The sequence below is a fragment of the Chlorocebus sabaeus genome, chromosome 9, assembly GCF_047675955.1.
Source record: "Chlorocebus sabaeus isolate Y175 chromosome 9, mChlSab1.0.hap1, whole genome shotgun sequence".
Lineage (NCBI taxonomy): Eukaryota > Metazoa > Chordata > Mammalia > Primates > Cercopithecidae > Chlorocebus > Chlorocebus sabaeus.
This window is the reverse complement of record NC_132912.1, coordinates 54908785-54935110: the sequence shown is the minus strand read 5'-3', so window position 1 is coordinate 54935110 and position 26326 is coordinate 54908785. Positions and strand designations below refer to the sequence as shown.

Here is a 26326-nt window from a genome sequence, read left to right as displayed (position 1 = left end):
TCACTAATTACCATATAGTACGACTCTCACACTAGGGTTGCAGCTTAGGCAAGTGGTCTAATAGGATCAGCAACAGCTTTGGATTCATCCCAACCTGGACCGCTTTGCTCACAGCTGGACCCCAGGTCTCTACACTAGTGCCTGGATACAGCAAGCACTCAATAAATGTTGACTGAACAAGTGAAGTAGATCTCCATTAGCATCCATTTGCTGAGTGATGTTGAACAAGCTGTTGAACACTCTGAGACTTACCTTTATAACAATAAAATACAGTGTGATCTGGGCCCCTGGAGAGGTACAATGTGGCAGCCCTGATTTACCCACCTGTGGAATGCAGATGGTAGTACCCCTGTGTGCCAAGTACTATTCTAAGATCTTTGCACACATCTTCATTTTCAGAGGGAGCAGAGACAGAAAGGAATAGAAGAGGCAAATAAAATATCTAAGCAGCTTCCTGATTTCAATATGTATGAGCTGAGAGCTCCTCCAAGGATGTCCGCAGAAGCTGGGGTCAGCACGAGTCTAGATGCAGAACATGGGAACTACTAAGAAAATGAATTTGTATCCTCCAACACCACTCATCCTCTCCCACAAAGTCCCTTCTTGGTCCCTAAAGCCTTCCAAAGGCACGAAGGGAACATGTCTGACTCCTATAGGCTTGAGGGTCAGAGATTAAGCAAGAATCAGCATTGAATATTAATCCCAGTCCCACCTGAAATCTGCTCGCCTGAGCACCTGTGTACATGTCGCTGGCCTCCTCCAGGTCCCAGCAGCACAGCCACAGCTGCCACAGCCCCCAGGGTCTGAGCCGTACCTTTCAGGGCTACATGATCTGAGGTGTTGCAGGGCAGCCCTTTAAGGGAAAGGCCACTTCTCTGCCCCTAGGATGTTTCATTAAAGGTACCAACACAGGAAGGCTCAGAGAGGGTGGGTTGCATGGCAAGGGGTGGAGGGGAAAGCTTTATAATACCCTGACTCTGGTTCCTGAGAGGGAGACAGTATGGCCCGCTGCAGTCAAAAGCCAGACATTCACACAGCAAGGCTGGCTCAGCCACAGGAGCCTTTGGCACAGTGGATTCTGCAATGAGATCAGCAAGGTGTGCAGGGGAGGTGGGGAAGGCAGGCAGGGTATGGCTGGAACAAAGGCCAGCTGCAGTCCAGCATCCATGGAAGGCAGGTGCTCTGCACTCTACCCTCTGCCCAGCTCAGGGGTTTCAGTCCTGGGGAAGCCTCCAGATGTCCTCACTCAATGGTCACCTCCCATTTTAGGGGTGAAGTTCAGGTGCCCTTATTTTTCCCTAGGGAGATGGTAACCACTGGTTAACCTGTCTCCAGTCTCAGATCCTCCCTTTCCACACTGCATAGAGTTGCCTTTCTCAGATACACATCTTCCACATCACATCACCAAGGGCAAAGTCCCAGTCGCTGTTGTCCCCTCCAAGTTACTTCGCAACTTCTTGCCTCTCACCCCTTGCCCTGCTCTCTCAGGCCTCTGGGCCTGTGCACATGCCAGTTTCCCTAATCAGAACATGCTACAACGTGGAAATTAAAATTCCCAATTTTGAGGGGTTTATGAGAATTAGGAGGAAACATTTGTGAAAGGTCTAACATAAGAAGAAATGCATAACAAATGCATAAATGGGTATTTATGGAATTACTGAAAGTTGAATAAGAGTTCTAAACATGTTCTTAGAAACACGAAGTTAAAGAGATGTCAAGGCATTTGCAAAGAAGATGCCTCTTCTTAGAAGACAAGTGGTGGTGGATAGAGGCTGCTGGGGAAAGAGACGGGAGCTCTGTGTGAATAAATGTGGAACCGGCCATCTCCCACCAGAATCTCAGGCTATGCATTTCCCTGAGATGGCAGGATCCTGGCAAGGTATGAATTTCCAACATCAGTTACTCAAGCAGGAGATGGGTCCTCAGAAAGATAACAGGAAAGGTAGGAGGCGTCTCTGGGAAGCAGGAGAGAACTCAGCCGTGAGCTCTTGTTGGGGGCTTGCAGCTCTTGAGAGACCCAGGTGGACACTCTTGGCTGCTGGATAATTAGAGATGAGTCACAAGAAGTTAACTGAGGACCAATGATGGAAAAATAGATTTTTAAAAAATTTATTACCAGAATTTCTATTACATCAGTAACTATACTTTATTTAGGAAAATACCTTGTGTCAGCAGGAGCAAAGGCCACCAGTAAGACTGTTAAATTGATCTTCATGAGAAAATAAGGAATCAAGATCCAGAGGGAGGAAATGGATGGAGCACTGGGGGCAGGGGAGCAGTGCTCAGAAACACTGCACATTCCCCAGAGGGGAAGGGCTTCGAAGGCTGAATCCTGCTTGAGCAGTTACAATGCAAATGCCCCATCCAACATCCCACCATGTGTAACACTGGCTCTGAGGCTCCCGAGGAGATGTGAAGGCTGACTTCGTCCACTCAGGCCACTGCCACAAAAAACCACAGACTGGGTGGCTTATAAGCAATAGAAACTTAACTTCTTACCGTTCTGAAGCCTGGCAAGTACAAGATCAAGGTGCCTACAGATTCTGTGTCTAGTGAGGATGTGCTTTTTGGCTTATAGGTGATGCCTTCTCATCTTGTCCTGGCAGAGTGGAAGAAGAGAACTCTGGTCTCTGCAGCCCCTTATAAGGGCACAAATCCCATTTATGAGGGCTCCACCCTCATCACCTCCCAAGATCCCACCTCCTAATACTGTCACCTGGGGGATGAGGTTTTGAAATAGAAATTTTGGAGGGATACAAACATTCAGACCACAGTGGATATCTTGTGCAGAAGGGAATTTATTGTCTTGTTGAAACCAGGAAGGCACTGACTTTCCACCTGGGCAAGCACTGGGCAGGGTGGAGGCATGCACATTGGAAGCCCAGGTGTTCTGGTCTGTTATTGAATCCCTGGAAGCAGGATCAGGACCAAAGATAATGAGCATGTAAGTCCCCCATGAAGTGTGTTGAGGTCCTCAGGAGTGCTGCAGGCTCCCAGGATGATCCAGCTAAGACCTTTGCTCCCATCAGTGGGGAAGGGAGAGGCCCCTGGAAGACAGGAGAGTGTGTCTGCTGGATGGCCAGACCGTCTGCCTTCCTGGCAGCAGCACATACCTTCTCTGTAGTAAATCTGGGGGTATTCCAGCCTAGTATTTGTTATGCTCTGGGGCCCAGGGAATTGTTGTGCATCCGCATTATCAAGGTAAAAATCATCCTTGGAGGTGAAGGAAGATGAATCGCAGGCCAGGGTCAGAACCAGACCGTTATCCTCCTAACACCAAAGCTGGAAGTGTGGGAAATGTTTTCATTAAGAAAGGCTGCATTTCCTCCAGGCTTTTAAAGAGCCTAGTTTTCTCTTCCCTCTGTCATTAATCAAGCAAAGTGGACTGTTCAGGGAGACATCACAGAGGCAAACAGTAGGAACTGACCTCTGACCAAATCCTCAGACAGGTTGTGGTTGGCCAGCAAAGTTAGACAAGCAGCTAACAGAGGGTCCAGCGGGGAGGACAAGTTGACACACAGATGTCACAGCTTGAGAAATCCATGCCAGGTGAAGTCTTTCTGCCAAACTGCTGCCAGTCCAGCTGTCCTGGGATAGGGCACCACAGCCAAGCCTCAGGAGGAAGCAGATGGTAACACAGGGCACGGGGGATGCAGGGAGCTCTGCTCACTGCTGAATCTGAGGGGATGGTGTGAAGAGTGAAGAGGGCTATCTGTCCACACCCAAGGTTTTCTGGGCTCCAAATGCACGCATGGCCACCTGCAGTCAGAACAGCAGCCGGTTGCACCCAAGGAGAACACCTGTGCAATTGTCTCCGACAAAGCCTTCCCCACTCTCTGAGTTAAATGCTCCCATATGGGTCTTTAGGGCTAAGTAAACCTTTGAAAGTGACATGAAATCCAAGGTAGCTGGTATGTGGAGGCTCGGTGAAGCTCCAGAGGGCAGGCTTCTACCAACAGGTTGACAAAAACCTTTTAGCCATGGAAGAGTACAGAAAGCCCTAAAAAAAAGGGATGTTAGAGGGAGAGGGGTTGAAATCCTCTAATAGATTGTGTGCAGCACAGAGGAAGAACAATTCCATCAAGCCATTCGACAATTTTTAAATACACAAAGAAGATAAATTTCAACCTGAGTGACCATTTTATGGTAATATCACGTTAGCCCCCAAAGCTTAATTTAGGGATCTGGGTCCACAGTGACCACACAACACAGTTTATATCATTTGCCTGTCACCCCTTAGAAACACATTTGAATATAAACGCGGGGATGGCTATGTGATAATACGCCTCTTACTTCAATTGCAGCCCTGATGTCACAGGGCAGAACAGTTCCAGAGACAGAGTACGTTACAGATTCTCCTTTGAGCAAAGATGTCCGTGAAATCTTAGCAAAGTCTCAGAGTTCCGAGGGACTGGTTATCACTTTTATTACTAGCTGAGTCAGACAAGTCCTAAACTGACTTATCAAGGAAACAAGAATGAGAAACACACAAATAAGACAGTGCTTTGTGGGAAAAATAAACAACGGTGCTGCACGCTGGCAAAGGCATGCATTTGGAGCACTAGGGGTCACAGATTTAGGTATTTTTCTTCCAAGGGTCTTTTGTTCTGCTAAATAGGAACCAAATTGATTTGCTATAATAGTCCTTGGTTGGCTTTAGAGCACAGAAAGCCCTGACCACAGGCCTCATAGAGGATGACAGAGTTTCTGAGGCCAGCTCAATAGAGAAGCCAAGGGATGGATGCTATTACAAAAATTCCCTGTGCTTCTTGGTCCTCCAAGAAACTTCTAAACCAGAATGATCTTCCCAAGAGTAGCCATTTGGCAGAGGGGACTAAAGATGGACTGGAGAGCTCCATTTCCAAAAGGATCTTCACTAATTTCATCAAGACAAAGTTAATAATCCATGACATAAATGTTTTTTTTTTTCCTTGAGTTAGTTGTTCTAAACATGTTAGAGTCTTTTCGATAAATCTCACAGCTAGAGGCTAGTAGAAATTAGTTTGCCTTCGACACTGTCATTAAGAAAGAAAGAAGTGGTAATAGCTATGGAGGAAACTGGAAGGGAATGGCTTGTAAATGAGATGAATCTACAAGATACCCAAGTAGTTATTGGGCAGGATGAGTAAATAAATCCACATTTTCCTCTCATGATACCGCCTCACAAGGAAGCAGATGCAACAAATGGAGACAGAGATTCCTTTAATAAAGTGTTTTACATATATATATATACACACACACACACACATATATATATACACACACACACACACACACACACACACACATATATATAAAGAGGCATCTAGAGTCAGTTTAACTTGTATTGAGACCTGCATTCTTAATAGATTCATCCTTTAATTCCTTATCGAGGGTCTTCAATGAGCAGGGTCTTGTGGTCTTGTATAAAGAGCTACATGAGTCTAAAAGACATAGCCTCTCAACTCCCAAGCAAGGAAGCTATGATTCAGTACCCATGGGAGAGATGTGGACAATAAGTGGTACACAAAACCTGTGATAAGGGGCTGGAAAGATAGAAGCTGCCCTCCCACCTGCAGTGATATCTTTAAAAAGCACACTTTGGAGATAGGTAGACTAAATCACACCAAAAAAAAAGGAGGCTATGTTCAGCTTTTCCATGGAAACCCTAAATGTACTTGTCTACACCCTCAGTAATGATGATAATAGGTTAAGTATCCAGTATCTTAAATGCTTAGGACCAGAAGTGTTTTTATTTGGGATTTTTTTTTCAGATTTTGAAATATTTGCATTATATTCCAATTACAGTTGAGCATCCTTAATCCAAAAATGCAAAATCTGAAATGCCCCAATGAACATTTTTTTAGTGTCATTTTGGCACTCAAAAATTTCAGATTTCAGAGTATTTCAGATTTTGGATTTTCAGATTAGAGATACTCAACCTGTACTGCTAATAGCTCAGCTCTGAACTGAATGCTTTCCGTATGTTCTCCCATTTAATTTTTATTATGGCTCTGGGGGGCGGGGGTAATACTCTAAACCTCAATTTAGAGAGGAGGGACCTGAGGCACGGAATGATAAACAAATAATAATAATGAAATAATTGGCTAGTAACTAGAGTTACCAGGATTTGAACCCAGGTGATTTGATTCCTCTTTTACTGTTGCTTCTATTACTACAAGATTCCTGTAGTGTTGCACTTAAGCTTTGCTCTTTATGCAGTGCCTGGGTCTCAGCAGGAACAGAGGGAGGTGTTCCTGGGTCTGACACTGCATTTACCTCATTTGATGATGTTCGGTCACATATCTGGGAGCTGCGCTTTTGTTTCTCCTCTCCATGGGCACGTGTCATTTAAGTAGGCCCTCAGATAGATTCCCTTTTGAACCCCTCGGTCTCTCTTTCTCTCTACTCCAGTGAAAAGACTTTTTGTATCCAATGTGTCTGATATGCAACCAAAGGGCCCACCTACGCCTTTCACCCACAGCAAAAGGAGGCATCACAGGCCCCAACAATAAGCACTTTCCTCTTTCCCCTGCTCCAACCTTTGCAGACACTTCTATGCCATGGAAAGTGGCCCCATCTTTGTTCCTCAAGGAGACTGAGCGCAGTTTAACTAAGACCCAGAGAATGATTTAGGGCATATGAGGCAAGGGTGCCATGTATTTGGAGGGAGGAAGCCCTTCAAGGGAGAGAGAAGCTAGAAAGACCCTGCAGAGAGTGAGACCTTCACAGGCTCTGGCCCCACAGAGAGCAAAGGGATTCCCCTCTCCCGGTGCACTAGGTGGGAATGGGCACACGCTCCCTGAGCCCCATTGTCTAAGGCCATTTCCATCCACATGGAGGCTGGGAGTGATGACTACAGAGGCACAGTGAAAGGAACTTACTTGGCCTTCACCATTTCTTCCAGACTCCACATAGAGGAAGGCAGAATAAACCAGCAGCACCTCAACGTAAACTCTTGCACCAGGGCCTTTCACTCTGACTCGGGTGCCCAGGCTCTTGAGTCCATGAGTGCTGCAGGGGCCTTGGGTCCACTCTCTTCGCCACCCCTCTACCACCTTAGAAAGACCCCAGACACTCTGGTGGGCTACCTGGAGCAGAGGACACTGGTGGAATGGGGATTATTCCAGCTAAAATCAATGTGTGCTGTGTTTCCACCTCAACCAAGAACACATTTATCATGCCTACCATCATTGAGGCATGTTTCCTTTTTCTCCCTACATGTGAGATTATAGAGTAGATTCATTCCTTTGGCAAATTTGACACATGTCCACACCCCACTCAAGATTCCAATAATTCCCTTCTACAAAATATGTGGCCCCTGATACGGTGAGAACAAAATGTTATGGGGTGGGGCTGATATTCAGGTGGCAGGTACAGCCATCTCTGTTCGGAAACCCTGATTTCTACCCCTCATGCCTGGCTGGGTAAAGATGGCAGAACTAGTTTCAAATGCTGAGTGGAAAGTATATCACATGTACAAACTTCTGGGCAATTTCCACAAACCTAACTGGAAGAAATTTCCTTCTGTCCTGTGGCTCTCACTAAACATCAGTGAAAGTTTTCTGAGTCACCACATTCCTAACCTAGAAGTGGATTTGAGGCTGCCAGTGGGTACTCTCCACACTGCTTCCCTGTTGCTCCCAAACACCCAGAGAGAAACCACCTCTTACACCAGGCACATAGCTCTCCATCATATTCCAAGGCCCAAGACAAGCTAGTGCCAATTGCACATACTTAGGGTTGAAGGAATGACCAGAAACACTTGGTACCTCTGGCCTTGGAAGGAACCATGTGCGTGGGGTTCCATGTCATGGTCCTGCTGTCCTGCCCCTCCCTGCTCAGCTGGGCATCCAGCAGTGTCCTGGGTGACCCAAGCCTCAGCACTCAACCTATGTGTTGGGATAGTCCCAATTTGCTTTGCAAGGGTCACGTCTGTATTAAGAAGAGCCTAAAACAGGTTCAAAATGATCACTTCCCAAAGAAGACTCCATCCCCAGCCCTGCCAGACAAACACATTCCCACAAAGCAGTCACCACAGAGACATAAGAGACAGGAATCTTTTTACCCTCTATGCATGGACTTTTAAATACCAGAGACACCCAGTGAGCCAATAAGCCCTGTCTGCTGACAACAGGCATAATTGCCTGCTAGTACTGCTCAGAGACACTGCCCAGTCGACCGGTTTCAATTTCAACAAATGACAGAGCTAGTAATTGAAGTTGGTGGCAACAGGAGGCCCCCACACGTCTCCCTTGGCCAAGGGTGTGGGTGAGACTCTTGGTGGAGGGCACTGGGGAGAAGAGGCTGAGCACTGACCTGCAGCATCTGGAGGTAGCCTTCCTGGGGGTCGCAGAGCAGGGAGGAGATGCGGTGGTTGTTCCTCATGCATTTCTGATTGTCCTTTGCAGACGGAAAGATTTGCCGGACCACGGTCATCCTTCCAAGGGCACTATGGACCAGATCCAAGATCTCCGGGTCACTGATTTCCTAGAAAAATAACCAGGCCCATGCTTACCATCCACTCATGAACTATCTCTGCAAGAGACCTATCAGGAGGTGTCTAGGCCAGCAGCCTGAAAAACTGATGCCAAAGAAGGCAAGGGATTGGGCCCAGGTCACACAGTTCATTAGTTGCTTATTCACAAATAATACTTGCTATCCTTTAGGGGCAAACAAGATTAGTCAACATTTTCCCTGAAGGCCAGAAAAAGATGTTTGAGGCTAAACCACTGAAGCACTGGTTTCCACAGGTGTGAAGCTTTTAGGAACCAATGCTGTCAAAGGTCATGGTAGACATTAGCAAGAGAGAAAGGTTAACTTTCCTTTTGGAAGTCACCTACCTGATTCTGACAGGGAAAGCTGGGTTTCTCTGCCATAGTTGATCAATATACAATGAGTTTCCCTGAATTCTTCTAGAATTACATTCATTTTACGAAATATTTACATATGAATTTTGAGGATATATCCATTCATTTATTCACTAATCATTCCACAAAATCTACCTACATCTCTGAAGTTTGTTCTGTACTAAGCACTGTGGATACAGCCAGGAACAAATCAGGCCCTATCCTGTCCCATAAATCTCATGGACATCCTAGGATGGAATATGCCGAGTTCCAGGGCTAAGGAAATCTATGCGCTGTCCATATTGACTACACAAAACCCTCTGCTCACATTAACTCATTTAGGCTCACAACATCCCATCCTGGTATGATCCACTGTGGAGCATAGAAACAGCAAGGGGAGGAGACCACAGGGGCTCTTTCCACAACAGGGCTTCCATTGAGGAATCTGACAAGGGGTGGACTTGTGATGGTTAATATTGAGTATCAACTTGATCGGATTGAAGGATGCAAAGTATTGTTCCTGCGTGTGTCTGTGAGGATGTTGCCAAAGGATTTTAACATTTGAGTCAGTGGTCTGGGAGAGGCAGACCCGTTCTCAATCTGAGTGGGCAACATCTAATCAGCTGCCAGCATGGCTAGAATAAAGCAGGCAGAAGAAGCTGGAAAGAGCAGACTTGCTAAGTCTTCCAACCTCCATCTTTCTCCCGTGCTGGATGCTTCCTGCCTTTGAACATCAGACTCCAAGTTCTTCAGCTTTTGGACTCTTGTACTTACACCAGTGATTTTCTAGGGGCTCTCAGGCCTTTGGCCACAGGCTGAAGGCTGTACTGTGGCTTCCCTACTTTTGAGGTTTTGGGACTCAGACTGGCTTCTCAGCTTGCAGACAGCCTATTGTGGAACTTCACCTTGTGATCGTGTGAGCCAATACTCCTTAATAAACTCCCTTTCATATATACTTCTAGCCTATTACTCTTACCCCTCTAGAGAACCCTGACTAATACAGATTTTGTTTCTGGCTAACAAGTTCTGGAGGAAGAACCTGTTAGCCAAAGTGCCGCTGGTAGGCAGGGCAGGGTTGCAGTTGAGGAGCTGGGGTTGCTGTGTAAGGAAGGTGGAGGGAGCTGCCAATAGCTCCCTGTTCCAGGTAGAGGGTAGAGGCAGCAAGGAGTGTTAAATGCTAAAGCCCTAGGCAACCTGAGGAGGGACAGAGAGACCGCCCCCCAGCAGGGAATGCTTGTGAGGCAGAAGGAAGAGTGGTCAGAGGCAGGGCTAGAGCCCCATTCAGGGTCAGATGGGAGAACAGCGAGTCAGGACACCCCACAAAATGCCCATACTAAGGGAGACAAGGAGCCCTTGAAAGGATCTGGCCTCAAACAAGCCATAGATGTACAGTTTTTAAAACCTCTGACTGCAGTAGGGAGAGAGGATTAGAGAGGAACAAAACTGGAGGAGAGAGCAGAGAAGAGAGCACCCATCTCTGTAGCTAGGTGCAACATGGGAATTACAACAAAAATGGAAACTAACACATATAGATGCTCCTCCACTTAAGATGGGCTTATATCCTGACAAACCCATCATACGTTGAAAATATTGTAAATCAAAAATGCATTTAATCCCCCTAGCCGACGAACATTGCAGCTTAGCCTTGCTCAGAATGCTTGCATTAGCCTACAGTCAGGTAAAGTCACCCAACAGAAAGCCCATTTTATAATAAAGTGTTGAATATCTCACACAGAATTTCTTGAATGCTGTACTGAATGTGAAAAACAGAATGGTTTTATGGGTACTAAACTGGGCATTCTACTAAATGTGTATCACTTTGACACCATTGTAAAGTCAAAAAATTGTAAGTCAAATCATTCTAAGTCAGGGACAGCCTGTATAAGCCAACAATTTCAGTGGTGGAAGAGAGGGCTCTGGTTCACTCTTTCTAAGAAGGGACTAAACCAGTGGTAAATTACCAGACAAAATTTTATCTACAAATAGCTACATTTTGAAATAGGTCTTAAATCTTTCTCCTTGCACGTGATACATTCTAACTTTGAGACAATATGATGGTAAAAAGGAAGCTAATAAGGTTAGGAATTAGTAATGAGGGTTTCAAAATCATTTAAACAAGAACATAATATATTTAAGGGTAAGATGGTAAACAATGTATTTCAGGAGCTGTCTTAAGAAGCTGATATGTGTGTGAAGCCTGGTCAGTTGAAACCGCATGCTGGATCTGGGAGAAAGTAAAAAATTAAGGTTTGTATCCTTTTAGGATAATTAATGGTTCCTAAATATACTGAATTACAGGGATTTCAAAAGAACTAAAATGCTATTACATATTGGATTTGGGCTTAAACTACTAAACTGTAGTTCAGAAAAAGTCTGTTCAAGGAAAGATGATTTTATTAGATTGGAACCAACAGTCAGTCAAAGGTGGGGAAATTGACAATGTCCATATCTCAGGACTACCAGATGGAATGGGCCTAGAACACAGCTGGGCTTCAGGGAGGGGAGCAGAGAGCACAGCTGAGCCTGGATGTGCATGCTCAGCTCTGCTCTTAGCTGCCTTGGTGACCAAGGCCCTGCCCCGAACACAGGATACAGAATGAGAGAAATCACATTATAATCGAACACGAAGTAGGAATACAAGAAAAAGCAATGAGTAGATTAGTTAGTTTTACCTTGAAGATGGAATATAAAGGACTTGGGGAGGGAATTTTTATCTAGAAAAAGCATGAGGTCATGAAGACCCTAATTTAGATTATGCAGAAAAGGGGGAATCAGGGCCAGTACACCTCCAAGAGGGATTGAATGTGTCTCATGCCTTTCGTTTTTCCCACATTGTCTTGATGGCAGAGGGCACTGTAGGAATAACAGGCCATTTTCCTAGAAGTCCTTTGATTAAACTTCTCCTGCTTCCTCAACTTTCTGGAGGGAGAATCGGCAGTACTGAGCTCTCCCTACCACACCACACCCCAAGCAGGACCTTGGAAATCTGTAGTGGAGCTGACTTACAAAGTTGCACAGTCCCTTTCTGTAAGCACAACCATCACTTTCCCTGGCAACCTTGGGCAGCACCTGGAGTGACTGGCTAAATGGGCCAAGGGCAGCCACAATATCAAGTGGGCTCAGCCCCTGCCCCCAGCTGCCCTAGTCTGTACTGTTTCTTTTCCATTCTACCCACCCGGGAATTCTTGAAGGCTCCCTTTCCAATCCATTAGCTGCCATATGCCTTCCTCACAGTGAGGGTCTCTGCAGGTACCTTGCAGAACTTCCTGTTTCCCCTAACCCAGTTCTCATCCATGTGCTCTGGGTCAGAGCATGTATGCTGGCTGCCAATGTACTCCCACCCACCTCCTTGCACTTGTGGGACTATTCTTACTGTACAATCCAGAGATATCTGCAATCAGAATCTAAGAAGCCACAGAAGCAGCTTCCCCACTTCCTTGGGGGGCAATTAAAAAGGTCAGTTTTCTCCTTGCCTCAGTCGCAAACCTCTGTGATCAGTCAGTTCTAGCAGTTTCATGCCAGGCCCTGCTCCTGTCCTGTTGGTCCTCCTGGGTCCCTTGAGTGCCACAGGGGTGAGTGTAGGGAAGCAACCACTCCCTGCTCACTGATGTCAGGCTGCACACACCAGACTGTACTTCCTGGCTGCACACATCAGGTCACTCTGTACTACTGTGAGACACCCTGACCTCGGGACCTTCTTAAGTGTGCAGAGGGCAATCCAAGTGGCTTCTTGGAAAACAAACTTTCCCTTTGTCCTGGGCAAACATTCCCTCCAGTAGTGCAGCCAATGAGCAGAAGCAGCAAGACAATGTATATACAACACTATTAGAAGTCAGTACATCAGCAGCACAAACAAAAGTAACATATCATACACAGATGCTCACTGGAGTGCACAGGCTCAAAGTAAGCCTTTTTTATTTTATTACTTTTTAAGTTTATATTGTGAAATATATCTTATGTACAAACATTACATACATTAAATATGAACAATAAAATGATTTCAGTGTACCTTTCATCAAGCTAAGAAATAAAATATTACCCACATCTTGGTTGGATGCCTCCTTCTCAAATGCTTACTCCTTCCTCCTCACAGAAGCAGCCTTTGCCATGCTCTGATTAGTGTCGTGTAACCCAAGTAACATACAGCTTAGTCTCCTTTGTTCTGTTTAGCTTTGGGTAAGCTAAACAGTGTGCATGCCTCTTGCAATTGTGTTCTAACACGTTGTTTCTCAAACTTCATTGTGTATCAGTATCACTTGGGGAACTTAACAAAATTACAAAGCTCCAGTCCTGTCCCACTTTAACAAGAAACATCTCTGGGTACCCCATGGGCTTTCCAGATAATTCCAATACTCACCAACATTTAATAACCACTGGTCGAACATTAAGCATTAGTGATTGATTCATCGCTGGTAGGTGAAGCTCTAGTTTTTTCATTTTCGAAGCTGTGCACAATCACATTGTATGACTATACTGCAATTTATTCACCCTATTGTTGATTACCATTTGATTGTTTTGTTTGTTTGCTATTACAAAGTTTCCATGTACATTGTCTTGTGCATTGTCTTGGTGTGCTTGAGTAAGAATTTCTTTAGGATATATATCGAGAATTAAAATTCCTTGATTAGAAAATAGGAACACACTCAAATTTACTAGGTAACAGCAAATATGTAAAGTATAAAATAAATTTATATATTTGGATTGATTTCTGTCATATTATTTATATTCCATATTTTGCTATTTTTTCATTTTTCCTTTTTGTAAAGTGGTTTTACAAATTTATAATCATTTGTGGTAAAGGGAGTTTCTGTTGCTCTACATCCTTGCCTACACCTGATATTGTATGACTTCCTAATATTTGACAGTCTGGTAAGCATACGTTGGAACATTGTTAAATTTTATTTTCACTTCCCTAGTTCTTAATAGGGTTGAATCTCTCTTATGCACTTATGAATCATTTGTATTGCCTTTCCTGCATTTGTGCTTTTGTCCAATTTCCACTGAGTTGGTTCTATTGCATGTTAATTTGTGGGACTGCATTTTTTTATTCTAGATACAAAGCCTTTGTCACCCATGACAGATCCCTTCTCTGCATTCTGGAATGTTTGTTAGAATCAGACTACAAACCCATCTAACGTGGTTCTTTGTAGAGAGGCTGGCTTTGTAGCTTACCGTGTGGTCAGTTTGTATTATATGAACATTTCATGTGCATTCACTGTTCACTTGTTGGTGTCAATGGTCATTTTTAGGTCCATTAAAAATCTGTGTGTTTCTCTTTGAATATTGGCTATTTTTAATATATTTTGGGGCTATTTTATTTTATGTATTTATTTATTTATTTTGAGACAGAGTCTCATTCTGTCTCCCAGGCTGGAGTGCAACAGCACAATCTCGGCTCACTGCAACCTCCACCTTCCAGCGTCAAGCAATTCTCCTGTCTCAGCCTCCTGAGTAGCTCGGACTACAGTAACATGCCACCATGCCTGGCGTTTTGTTTTGTTTTGTTTTGTTTTTTGTATTTTTAGTAGAGACAGGGTTTCACCATGTTGGTCAGGCTGGTCTTGAACTCCCGACCTCAGGTGATCCACCCGCCTTGGACTCCCAAAGCGCTGGGATTACAGGTGTGAGCCACCATGCCTGGCTGACGGGTTCTTTTATTAGTTACACACAGTGTAGAAAGATAGCATCTTGCTGAATTAAATGTTACCATCATATAGATATTCTATTTCTAGTAATACATCTTGCCTTATCATCTATTGTGTCTGATATTAAAATAGCTACACGAGTTTTATTTGATTAGCATCTGCCTGCTCTAACTTTTTCCATCTCTTTGCCATCAGTCTTTCTCTGTCTCTCATTTTAGTTGGAATTCCTGTAAACCTAATATACTAGATATTTTACATCCATATTTGAATTTTTAGTAGAAATCTCAATCCACTTTTACTGATTATGATTATTTATATATTTGGATTGTTTTCTATCATATTATTTATATTATATATTTGGGTGTTTTCTCTTTCTTCCTTGTTTCCCCTTAAAATGATTTGTTTCCTATCTTCACTTATTTACCTTCCCTTGGCAGTTATGTTCTCTATGTTATCTTTTATTGGTTATTCTAGATATTTTAATATGCATATCTAACAAAGAATGAAGTTAATAAGTATTCTTACTCTCTTCTTTAACGTTTACTTCCACTCACCATTATCCCAACTAACACGTTAAAAACCTCCAGTATTAGGCCGGGCGCGGTGGCTCAAGCCTGTAATCCCAGCACTTTGGGAGGCTGAGACGGGCGGATCACGAGGTCAGGAGTTCGAGACCATCCTGGCTAACATGGTGAAACCCCGTCTCTACTAAAAAATACAAAAAGCTAGCCGGGCGAGGTGGCTGGTGCCTGTAGTCCCAGCTACTCGGGAGGCTGAGGCAGGAGAATGGTGTAAACCTGGGAGGCGGAGCTTGCAGTGAGCTGAGATCCGGCCACCGCACTCCAGCTCGGGCGACAGAGCAAGACTCCGTCTCAAAAAAAAAAAAAAAAAAAAAAAAAACCTCCAGTATTTTAATTCAGTCTTTCTTTATGTCGTCCTATTACACATTCTTTCTATTGTTTGATACAGCCAATATTTGTCTATGTAACCAATATTCATTAGCTTATTGGCATTCTTTTAGAAACCTCAAACCTTACATCTGGGATCATCTTCCTCCTCCTGAAGTATATTATTGAGAATTTCCTTTAATTTGGGTTTGTTGGTGATAAACTCAGTTTTTGTTTACTGGGAAATGCCTTTATTTTTATCTCACTCTTGAAAGATATAATTCTAAGTTGACTACTATTTTCTCTTAGACATGGAAAGTAATACGACACTGTCTTCTAGCTTCCACTGCTGTCTAGTGTATAAGTTTTCCACAGCTGCATTAACAAATTATCACAAACTTAGTGGCTCAGAATAACAGAGTTTTATTCTGTCATATTTCTGGAGACCAAAGACCAAAATCCATTTCACTGGGCTGAAATCTTGGTGGTGGCCAGGATGCCCTCCTTTGGAGTCCCTGGGGGAAATATGTTGCTCATTTCTTCCAGCTTCTGGTGGCCATCAGCATTCCCTGGCTTGTGGCTGCATCACTCCAAGCTCTGTCTCTATGATTGCATTACCTCCTCTTCTTTTGTACAGTCAAACTTCCCTTTGCTTTCATCTTATAAGGATGCTGAGATTGCATTTAAGACCTATACAGATAACCCGAGATAATCGCCCCATCTTAAGAGATCATTAACTTCATCATATCTGCAAAATGTCCTTTGCCATATAAGGTAATACTCGCAGTTCTAGGATTAGGCCTTGGATGTCTTTGGAGTCCATTATTCAGCCCACCACATCCAGATATTAAGAATCATTTTAACTGTCATTGCCTTGTAGATGACATGACTTTTCTGTCTGGATGCTTTTTAAGGTTTTGCTTGTCTTTGGTGTTCTACAGAAATATGTTATGCTGTACCCAGATATGGACTTCTAATTTTTATTCTGTTTCTGATTCTTGGGATTCCTGAGTATGGCGTTTGGTTTCTTTCAATAATTCTAGAGAATTAGAAGCCATAACATCATTTATTATTTTTTCGTCTCCATTGTCTCATATTTCATTTTAGAAATCCAATCAAAAGCATGTAGGATGTTTTCATTCTACCTTCCATGTATCTTACCTTCTCCTTCATATTTTCTATTTCTTTGTTTCTCTAGGCTTCATTCTAAATAATTTCTTCATATTTTCCAGTTCGCTAATTCTTTCTGCATATGTATCCACTTTGGTGTTCAACCTCTCCTCTAAGATTTTTAACTTCAACTGTTAGATTCTTAATTTTCTGATGTTCTGTTCATTTCCTTTTCCATTTTGCTTTTTAAATGCCTTTTATTCCTTGCTCATATTTTCCAGTCTCTATTTTTGAAACATATTTAAGCACACTTATTTAATATTCTATGTCAGATTATTCTAAATACATAAAATTATTTCAGGTTTGACTAAACTGTACCTTATTGTTTCCTGGTTCTCACTCATAGTGACTTTTTTCTTTACTTCTTTTTTTCCTTCTCTCTTTCTGTCTCTCTCTCTCCCCTTCCATCCCTCTCTCCCTCTCTCCTACCCTCTCTTTCTTCCTTGTTTTTTTCCATCATGAATGTAATCTCATTTTCCTTAAAACTTCCTTATGAAGCCTTTGATTCACATTACTTCAAAAACTATTTATGCTTGCTTCAACCACCTAACTAGGAGCACTAGTTATCTATAACCACTACAAATCTATAACCACTACAAATTAAGTTTTCCTTTCAGCTTTTTAAAGACACCGTAAATACTGGAAACTTGGATCACAAACCTGCGTGGGAGTTAGCAATTCTGAAGAAACCTCCCCACTCCATGCAACTCCAGTCAAGACTGAAAATTTCCCTTGCCATCTCCTTCTGCAGAGTGTGCTCATTTCTCATTAATCCTTACACTGAAGATAGAAGTTTCCAGCTTTACATAGAAATCTCTTACCAGGCTCCACATTTGTTTCGTTCTTAGACTTTATCTTATATGCCCTATTCCTTGCACAGTCATAAGTAAAAAACTCAGCGTTTTCACAGTTGGGCAAATACATGCAAGGCAAAAATTAAATTTGAAGCTCACATATTGCTGAAAGTTCCTATTGCCACTTTATATTTGGCCTTCATAGATGTTATTCTTGATGCACTCTATTTTTAAGTATTTTTAAATGTATTATATCTGGCTTTTTTGGGTCATTTTTCCTTTTGTGAGTGTCATTCAGGCTAATTATTCTTCTATGAAGACATACTACTAAACCTTTTGTATGGAATTTAAATTCTTTAGCTCATGACCCTGTTCATTTTCTGGGACACACATCTGCCTCCCAAATAGCTCCCTATATGTTTCGACTTTGTGACTGACTAACCCTCAGTTATTATGCTATAATTTATATTTGCTTCATTTGACTGCCTTTTCTTAAGTTTCTTGTCATTAATATTAGAAAGAGGGCTATTTCTGAGGGGCCCAAGAGAGGCATGTGCACTCTCCTCCATTTGGCCAAATCTGAATGGTATTCTTGAATAATCTCACTATCGTGACTGAAAGAATGTAAATATTCTGAAGATTCCACCTTATTTTGTGTGTTGCTCCTGAAAGATATCCCTAAATTTCTGTTACTTCCTCTCCTACAATCTAATAGTTTCCACCCATAAATCCTATTTCATCAGTACTGCTCATTCAAGAGACTAGCCCTGTGAGAGATGATGGTAACTTAAGCTAAGGTGGCTGCAAATGGTCATCTTTAGAACTAGGTAAAATTTAGAATTTGGAGCATTAACTGATGATGAAATTGGAATTGATCGATGGCAAAATACTGATGGAGCAGTTCCATTTTCAATGGGAGAAGTATTTGCAATTTAATAACCAGAATATTGTAACAACAAAAACAAGTAGAGAAGAAATGAGGGATGGAGTTTCAAGTTAACATCATATCCTTTTTGGCAGTCATCAGAAAGTGAAAAAAGACTCTTTTATTGCCTTATACCATACTTAATAAAAGATTTCTGTGAATACACTAAAATGTGAGAAATTGCTTCATGCACTACATAATAAAAATAATCGCTGTCTCTAATTCTCTACTGAGAATACATTGAATCTTAGAAAATCTGCATTTTGAGTCAAATAAATTATTAAGAAACCTCTGCAAATCTCTACTTCACTTGCAAAACGTTAAGACCAAAGAAAAGTTAGAAATCTAAAGAAAAGCCAATCCTCACATTCTCCCAAAAGGCACACGCTTAATTCACTGATTTGAAGCAAAACTGTCCTTTTTATAGTATGCACTAAGGAAGGGGGTAAGATGTGATTTCCCCTGTTCAGAGGAACATGTGTATTCAGCCAGGCTATATGGCTGGTTTCCGGAGGACTTGCCATTCCAAAAAGTGTAAAGTATACAAGTATATGTGCATTTTCCTGTGGAGAAAGCCCATAGACTATATTGGATTTTCAAAGAAGCCTTTAATCAAATCAAAAAGGTGATGAATTACTGATACGGAGGCTAGTAATGGTTCCTCAAGTGCTCTTTGTTGCTAATTATGAGAAGAATAAAAATGATGATAATATCAATGGGATAATTTGGAGACACAAGAGTTTCACTAACTGTCAGATTTAGCTATTTCTTCCTCACATTCATTCAGGCCTCTGATGTCATAACAGAAAAAGAAAGAATAGAGGAAGTAATGGAATATGACGGACTACCATCCAGCTAGAAAGATGACTGAATACATCTGCAGTGTTACTTCGTCACCTGCACGGATGTGGATGACAGAGTTAAGGAAAGCAGAAAAGAAAGGAAAAGAGGAGTAAGTTATCAAGTGGTATATAAATACATTTATAGTAAAGATATATGTATAGTATAATAAAAACTTAGATGATGACACACCCAGCTTCAGGACAGTAGTTGTCCCTGGGGGAAAACAGGGAGCTAACCAGCAGATTTGGGGTCTGCCTGAGACTCTTGCCCACTTCCTCCATGCTAGGGCAACCCCAGGGTGCCCTCCCCTCCAGGATACCCAGAACCAGAGCTCTGTCCTGCTTGGTCTTAGACCACCTGGGTTGTCCCAGTTTTAATAGTCATGGCCCCATTTCTGGTTATTGAGACGTGAGGGGGTTCTCCATGCTGGATTTTGAGATGGTTTTCTGAATCCTAAGAAGAAGACCTAGAAGAGACAGCACCTTTCTGCCTCTGGATGTTTGAGTCCTGAGCAGAGTCCACTTGAGGGTTGGCCCCTCACACTGCAAAGATCAGGAAGCCTGAAGATGCCACTTAGCCTCTGAATTGTTCTACCTTGAAACCTTATGACCTGTCTCTGAACCATATGTAAAGTGAAGTAATAAATTTTTAGACCGTTCAAGGAAATTTGATGCATATTTTTCTGTTACTGTAGTCAAAACAACCTTACTGATTCACACTTTAATGGGACTTGAAATGGGGCACAGGGCAGACTTTCACTGTGTCCAAAACAGCCAATTTCTCCAAATATGAGATCTCAAATATGGCAAAATTTCAATGATGGACATGTGGGTGTTTGTTATATTACTCTCTGTATCTTTTAAGCATCTTAGAAATATTGTATTGAAAACAGAGAAAGAGTAACTGCAAAGGTCTCACTTCAAGTCAGGTTGAGGAGCAAAGAGGATAAATTTTTATAATGAAGAGAAATTTTCAAAGCAACAATTAAAATAGTATGGATCTCTTTTATTCTAAATATATATTTTGGCAAACCAGGTGCAAAACTCATGCACAAATAAGGTTTTGTCTGATCTGCAAAACTTCAGTAAAATTTTGGAAAGTTCTGATATCAGAGAAAAATATTATTAAACATTTATATAAATCTCTAAACTTACATAGGGCTATGCAATTACATTATTAGTCATTTCCTTTTATTCCTTTGGAAGACCTAGATCTATCAAACATCTGTATGATACCAGCATTACTCCATCTCTGGAGAAATAATAAAGTTTATTTTCCTCCTCCAAACCACGGTGCCTGTAATCTAAGTTGATGACAGTAGAGAAACTTCAGACAAGGCCAGCTTAAGAAAAGTTGAGAAAATAAAAGAATTCAATAAAGTCGTGAGGAAAGAATAACTCCTGCTGAAGTCAGCAGGGTTTACAGAATGTGTGTTGCATTCAGATCCCTATAGACCACCTAGGGCAAGGCAGACCAAGGCTCCATGGAGATCAGGACATCCTGGGTAGGAAGAGAGAGTGGGAGACACTGCCAAAGCTTGGCACTGGTTACATCTCCAGGACAGTGGACAGTGGAAGAAGGGGCATCTTCTGAGTAGTCATTCAGACCAGAGGCACATCATCTCATTAGCTGTCCCCTAAAAACTTATGGGGTATACATGAGTCTCCCTGCTTTGCATAGGCTACAGAAACTTGCCAAAAAGCATTCTTTTGTTTCTTAAAGTGAGATCCATGGTCCAACAGTAATGGCATCATCTGGGAGCTTGTCAGAAATGCAAAGTCTCAGGCCCCACCCTAGACCTATCTCATCAGAATCTGCATTTTAACAAGATCCCCAGGTGACTTATGGGCACGTTAATGTTTGAGAAGCCCTGGTCTAAGATATTATGCAGTGAAGTGATGAGTGTAGGGTCTGAAATCAGATGGATTTGAATTCCAACCCCGGCTTCTCCTCTTCCTGGTGGTGTAACTTGGACAAGGCACTTAATTTCTTTGAGCATCATTTCTAAATGGAATAATAGTACTTCCTAGGGTTTTGACAAAGTTCAGTGGCTTTAATTCAATAGGATACAATGCATCTAGCCCAAAGTTTTGCAGTGAGTCCTCCTTATCCATCTAACTCAAAAACTAAACTTCTTTCTACAATCTTTGATACCCATCAAAGACCTGCCTCTACCTGGCCTCCATGCAAGCCAGAGTAGCCCTTTTTCTGCCCTTTCCATCATCCCATTCCTCCTACAACCTCTTCTATACCCTGAAGGAAGCCCATAGCACACCATCTCAATTTTCAATTAGCCCCTTCCTCTTCCTCACCTCCAAGAAATCTTAGGTACCCTTGCCCCTTGCCAGGACATCAAAATAGGACTCAACAGTTCTGTTATTAAATAAAATGGGCCATTGTTTGAAAAACAGTGCAGTTTCCTTTGTTTGTATTAATGGCACAATAGCTTCTGCTCACCGTAGAGTTAGCACACTGCCTGCCCTCATACTCTGGCTGTCGAGTGTTCAGCTAGCAGAGCTGCCTCCCATCCACCTCCTCCATCACAGCCTATTTCCATGAGTGGGCCCAGTCAGCACAGCCAGCAATCTGCAGCAGTCTCCTCTCCCTAAAGACTAGCACATGGAGGAACAGGCTCTCTGCTCAGTTCTGGCAAACCCTTCCCAGGTCTACTGCTTTACTAGAAGAACCTGCTATACCAGCCAGAGAAGTCCAAAGTCCCAAGAACTTTACACTTTGAGAAGCTTACACCATTTTATCGACCAATTTGTATTTCTTCACATTTTACTCTGTTTTGTTCAATCATATTTAACCATGACCACAAGGTGGACATCTCCCTGCTGATGAGACTAGGGACCCACACTGAGGAGAGTGACTGAAGCTCCTCTGGCTGGTTGGTTATTTATAGGTGATAGACGTGTTTAGGTGGGCTGTCTGTGAGATTTATCCACCTTCTCCTCAGTTCTCTCCTCATCTCTTTTTTCTTGTCACCTACTTTTACTTTCTGCTTTCCTTTTGTTTTTACTGTTTCCTTTGTCTCTCACTCTTCCTCCCTCTCTTTTTATTTCACCCTCTTTTCCCCTCATCTTCTCTGAGCTTACTGCTTCTGCCATAGAAAATTCTACCTAGCAAATTCTAAATTCTCAAAACCCCATTTCACCCATCCCTACTCATTCAATTTCCTTTAATTCCAATGGACTCAGAACATTCAGGGTAGGTCAAAGCAATTCCCAAAAGTGGTTTATCAATTGCTAACCTTACTCTGACTTTTTCAGATGTGATATTCCTGAAATATGCTCCAAGTTGCACCTGAAATGTAAACTTCTACAGGTCTAAACCTGGATTTTAAAAGCACTGAAATAACTGTTGGGACAAGCTAAAACAGCTTTGTCTGGCATTTGGAGGGATGGCAAATCTCGAGTCTCTGCGGTTCAACAACTCAGGGCAGAGGCTAAGTGGGAAGTTTTCCAGGTAATGGGTTTCAGCAATCACAGGCAGAGACGTGCCCCTTTTTGCGATCCCTTGCACCCAACAAAGCAATGTGAAAATAGGCCCAGAAAAGGAGTTTCAACTTCGTAACTATTCACCAACTTCTCTCCAATCTCCCCTTACCCCTCTCCTCCCAAGATTCTGGTAACCACCTTTCTACTCTCTCCTTCTATGAGATCAATATTTTTTAGATTCCACTTGAGTGAGATCATGTAGTAATGGTCTCTCTGTGCCTGGCTAATTTTACTTAACATAATGTCTCCCAGGTTCATAAATATTGTCTCAAATGACAGAATTTCACTCTTTCTTATGGCTGAATAGTATTCTCTTTTGGATATATATCACAATGTCTTCATCCATTCATCTGTTGAGGGACACTTAGGTTGTTTTCATAGCTTGGCTATTGTCAATAGTGCTGCAATAAACATGAGAGTTCAGGTATCTTTGGAGATGTTGATTTCTTTTCTTTTGAATAGATACCCAGAAGTTGGATTGCTGGTTCATATGGTAGTTGTATTTTAATTTTTTGAGAAACCTCTATACTGTTTTCCATGATTGTACTAATTTACATTTTCACCAACAGTGTGTTAAGATTCCCTTTTCTCCACACCCTCATCCATATTTTATCTTTTATCATTTTTATAATAGTCATTTTGATAAAGAGTGAGGTGGCATCTCATTGTGTTCTATTTTTTAAATTGACACATAATGTACATATTCGGGGGTATATAATGATGCTTCAATTCATACAATGCATAGTGATCAGATCAGGGTGATTAGGATAGCCGTCACCTCAAAGTTTATCATTTATTTGTCTTGGGAATGTTCAATATCTTCCTCTTAGCTATCTGAAACTATATAGTATATTATTGTTAGCTATAGTCATCCTACAGTGCTGCAGGACACTAGAACTTATTCCTTCTACCTCGTGAGTCATTGTGGTTTTGATTTGCAATTCTCTGATGATTACTGATGTTAGGAGAAATAAATTCTGGGAATTTATTGCCCATCAGGCAAACTATAGTTAACAATCATATATTGTATATTTCATGATAGCTAGAAGAGAGGTTTCTGAATGTTCTTACCACAAGGAAATTATAAATGTACGACATGATGGATATGCTAATTACCCTGATTTGATCATTATACAATGTATATGTGCATGAAAATATCACATTGTACCCACATAAATATGTACAATTATTGTGTCAATTTAAAAAAAGAACATGGGTGTTAAGAAATGCATAAAGAAACTCCATTAATTCAGATCTAAAATTCATAAGGATCTTTTGGTCATTCACTGTATATAGCCACAATTTTCATTTAGTTCAAGACTACTGTAAATTATCACTGTGCCTCCAAAACCAAAAGGAAATTGCAAGTGATAATCCATGTATGCTCTATGTATGCTGGAGTTAGAACCAGAACCAGCTCTTACAGGGTGAGGTAAATGTCTCCTGTTGTGCTATCTTCCTAGCTCTAAGCACCAGGCCTGGTAAGTACTCGTGAAGAAAGAAGGAAAGGGAAGGAGGAAAGAGCAAAGGAGCAAGGGAGAGAAGAAGAAAGAGAGAAAAAAAAAGGAAGAAGGGAGAAAATGAGGTATTTAGAATTACACACACACACACACACACGAAGTGAACCTCAAAATTTTTAATATTTTAAACTATGACCTGGGTAACTAGCTCCATAACACAAAGCCAATTCTTTTCATTCTGTTGTTAAATTATTAAAAGCTGACTGAGCCCTTTAATTCACAGTTTACTCCCCAGGCAGATATTCAAACAGAAAAATAAATATAATAGCAGCTGATCCTTCACAGTCCTCATTTGCTTGCCTGTTACAAACCACTTTAATTATTTTGTTTGCAATACCTATTTGTTTATCTCAAGGGAATATTTAAATCTGTTTCTATTTGTGCACAACTATCCCCACAACTGGGAAAATGAGACCTTATGTTTCACATTAATACCTCATGGTTGGTTTTTTTTGTTTGTTTTTTTTTTTTTTTATCCCTGAGGAGCTGACAGAGAATTATAATTTTAATTACATATATAATTTGAAATCCTAAAAAATTACCCCAAAAAACTTTCCAAAGATGATTTAGAAATAAAATTACAAGGCCCAGAGCCCTTAAGTGTCATGATTCTGGAGTTTATAGCCCTGTATTTAACACATCTAATCCTTACATCTGAACAAGATCCAATTTTGTAGACCCAAGAGTAAAGATAAAAAACATACATTCAGAAGGAAACATAGCGTGGTAATTAAGAGTGCAAATGCTGGCCATGGTAGATTAATAGGAGCTGAATTTACCTGTCATCTTAAATAACTAAAACCAAACAAAATATATGCAACAAGTTTTCAGACACTGGATAACAGGCATAACTAGACAGACATAACTAAACCCCCTGAATCCAGGGAAAGGACCATCTGAAAGGAAAAGGTGCAGCAATCCTTAGAAACAGGCCAAATTAGCAACAGACTAAAGAGATCTGCATAACAAAGCTTCAAAGTAAGTCTTGAAAAATAAAAATATTCAAAGTAATTCAGCTGTGTCCCAAGGAGGGAGGAAGTCGTTAAAGGACTAACAATAAATCAACCACCCAACCATGTAAAAGCACAATGTCTGGCATCTAATCAAAAATTACCAGGCACGTAAAGAAGCAGGAAAATATAATCCATAATGAGGATACAAATCAATCAATAGAAACACACCCAGAAATAATGCAGATGGTAGATGGTAATTAGTAAAACAGGACATTAAAACAGATATTATAAATATTATAAACACATACCATATGTTCAAGAAGACAGAGCAAAACATGCATGATAGGGAGAAAAATAAAAGGTACAAATTGGATTTAATGATAAAATATGTAATGTCTGAGATGAAAAATACACTGGATAAAATTAACAGCACATTAGACACTGTAGAAGAAAAATCAATGAACTTGAAAGTATGGCAACAGAAACTATCCAAAATGAATCATGGAGACAAAAAAAAATAGCTGAAAAAAAATCAACAGAGCATTAGTGACAATGGAATGATTTCAAGCATCCTAATACACAAGTTATTCAAGTCCATGCGGGAGAAGAGAGAGGAAATACAGAAAAAAGTATTTGAGAAAATAATTGCCAAAATGTTTCCAAATTTGATGAAGAGCACACTTAATTAAGCACATAAACAAAGAGAGGCAAAGAAAAAATCCTAAAAGCAGCTAGAAGGGGAAGATCCAATATGCAGGGAGAAATAAAAATAAGATTAAGAGCTGAGTCCTCATCAAGGCAAGCCTGAAGTCCGTGATACATCTTTTAAGTATGAAAAGAAAAAAAAAAAAAACTGTTTTCCCTAGATTTTTATACCTGCAAAAACAAAGCAAAGATGTTTTTAGAAAAATAAAAAGTAAAAAAAAAAAAAATTCTTTACACACAAAAAAAGATAACCTAAATTCCTAGATCTACTGAAGAAACAGAATGTGTTCTTAAAATCTTTCCATGAAGGGTATTCAGAGAAACCTTTTCAGACCCAGATAACGTCACTGGTGAATTCTATATGCATTTAGGGAAGAAAGAATATCAATTTTATACAAACACTTTCAGAAAATTGAAGAGGAGGAAACACATCGCAACTCATGTCAGGAGGCCATCACTACCCTGATAACACAACCAGACAAAGGGTTTACAAGATAAGAAACTAAAGTCAATTTTTGTATCTCTGGGCATAGATACAAAATTTATAGATTTAAAA

At 41.4% G+C, this 26326-nt stretch overlaps 1 protein-coding gene across 5 annotated transcripts in view; it reads right to left on the bottom strand.

Moving 5' to 3' along the window:
• Nucleotides 1–26326, bottom strand: part of GRID1 (glutamate ionotropic receptor delta type subunit 1) — a 798312-nt gene that overhangs the window by 275180 nt on the left and 496806 nt on the right. For 4 of the 5 annotated variants that reach the window (XM_007962718.3, XM_038008970.2, XM_007962724.3 and 1 more), the window contains one exon: nucleotides 8299–8469. The exons of the other annotated variant lie outside the window; for it this stretch is intronic. In XM_007962718.3, the coding sequence (XP_007960909.1) occupies nucleotides 8299–8469 (171 nt within the window). The remainder of the gene's footprint in view (nucleotides 1–8298; nucleotides 8470–26326) is intronic. 5 annotated transcript variants of the gene reach the window in all.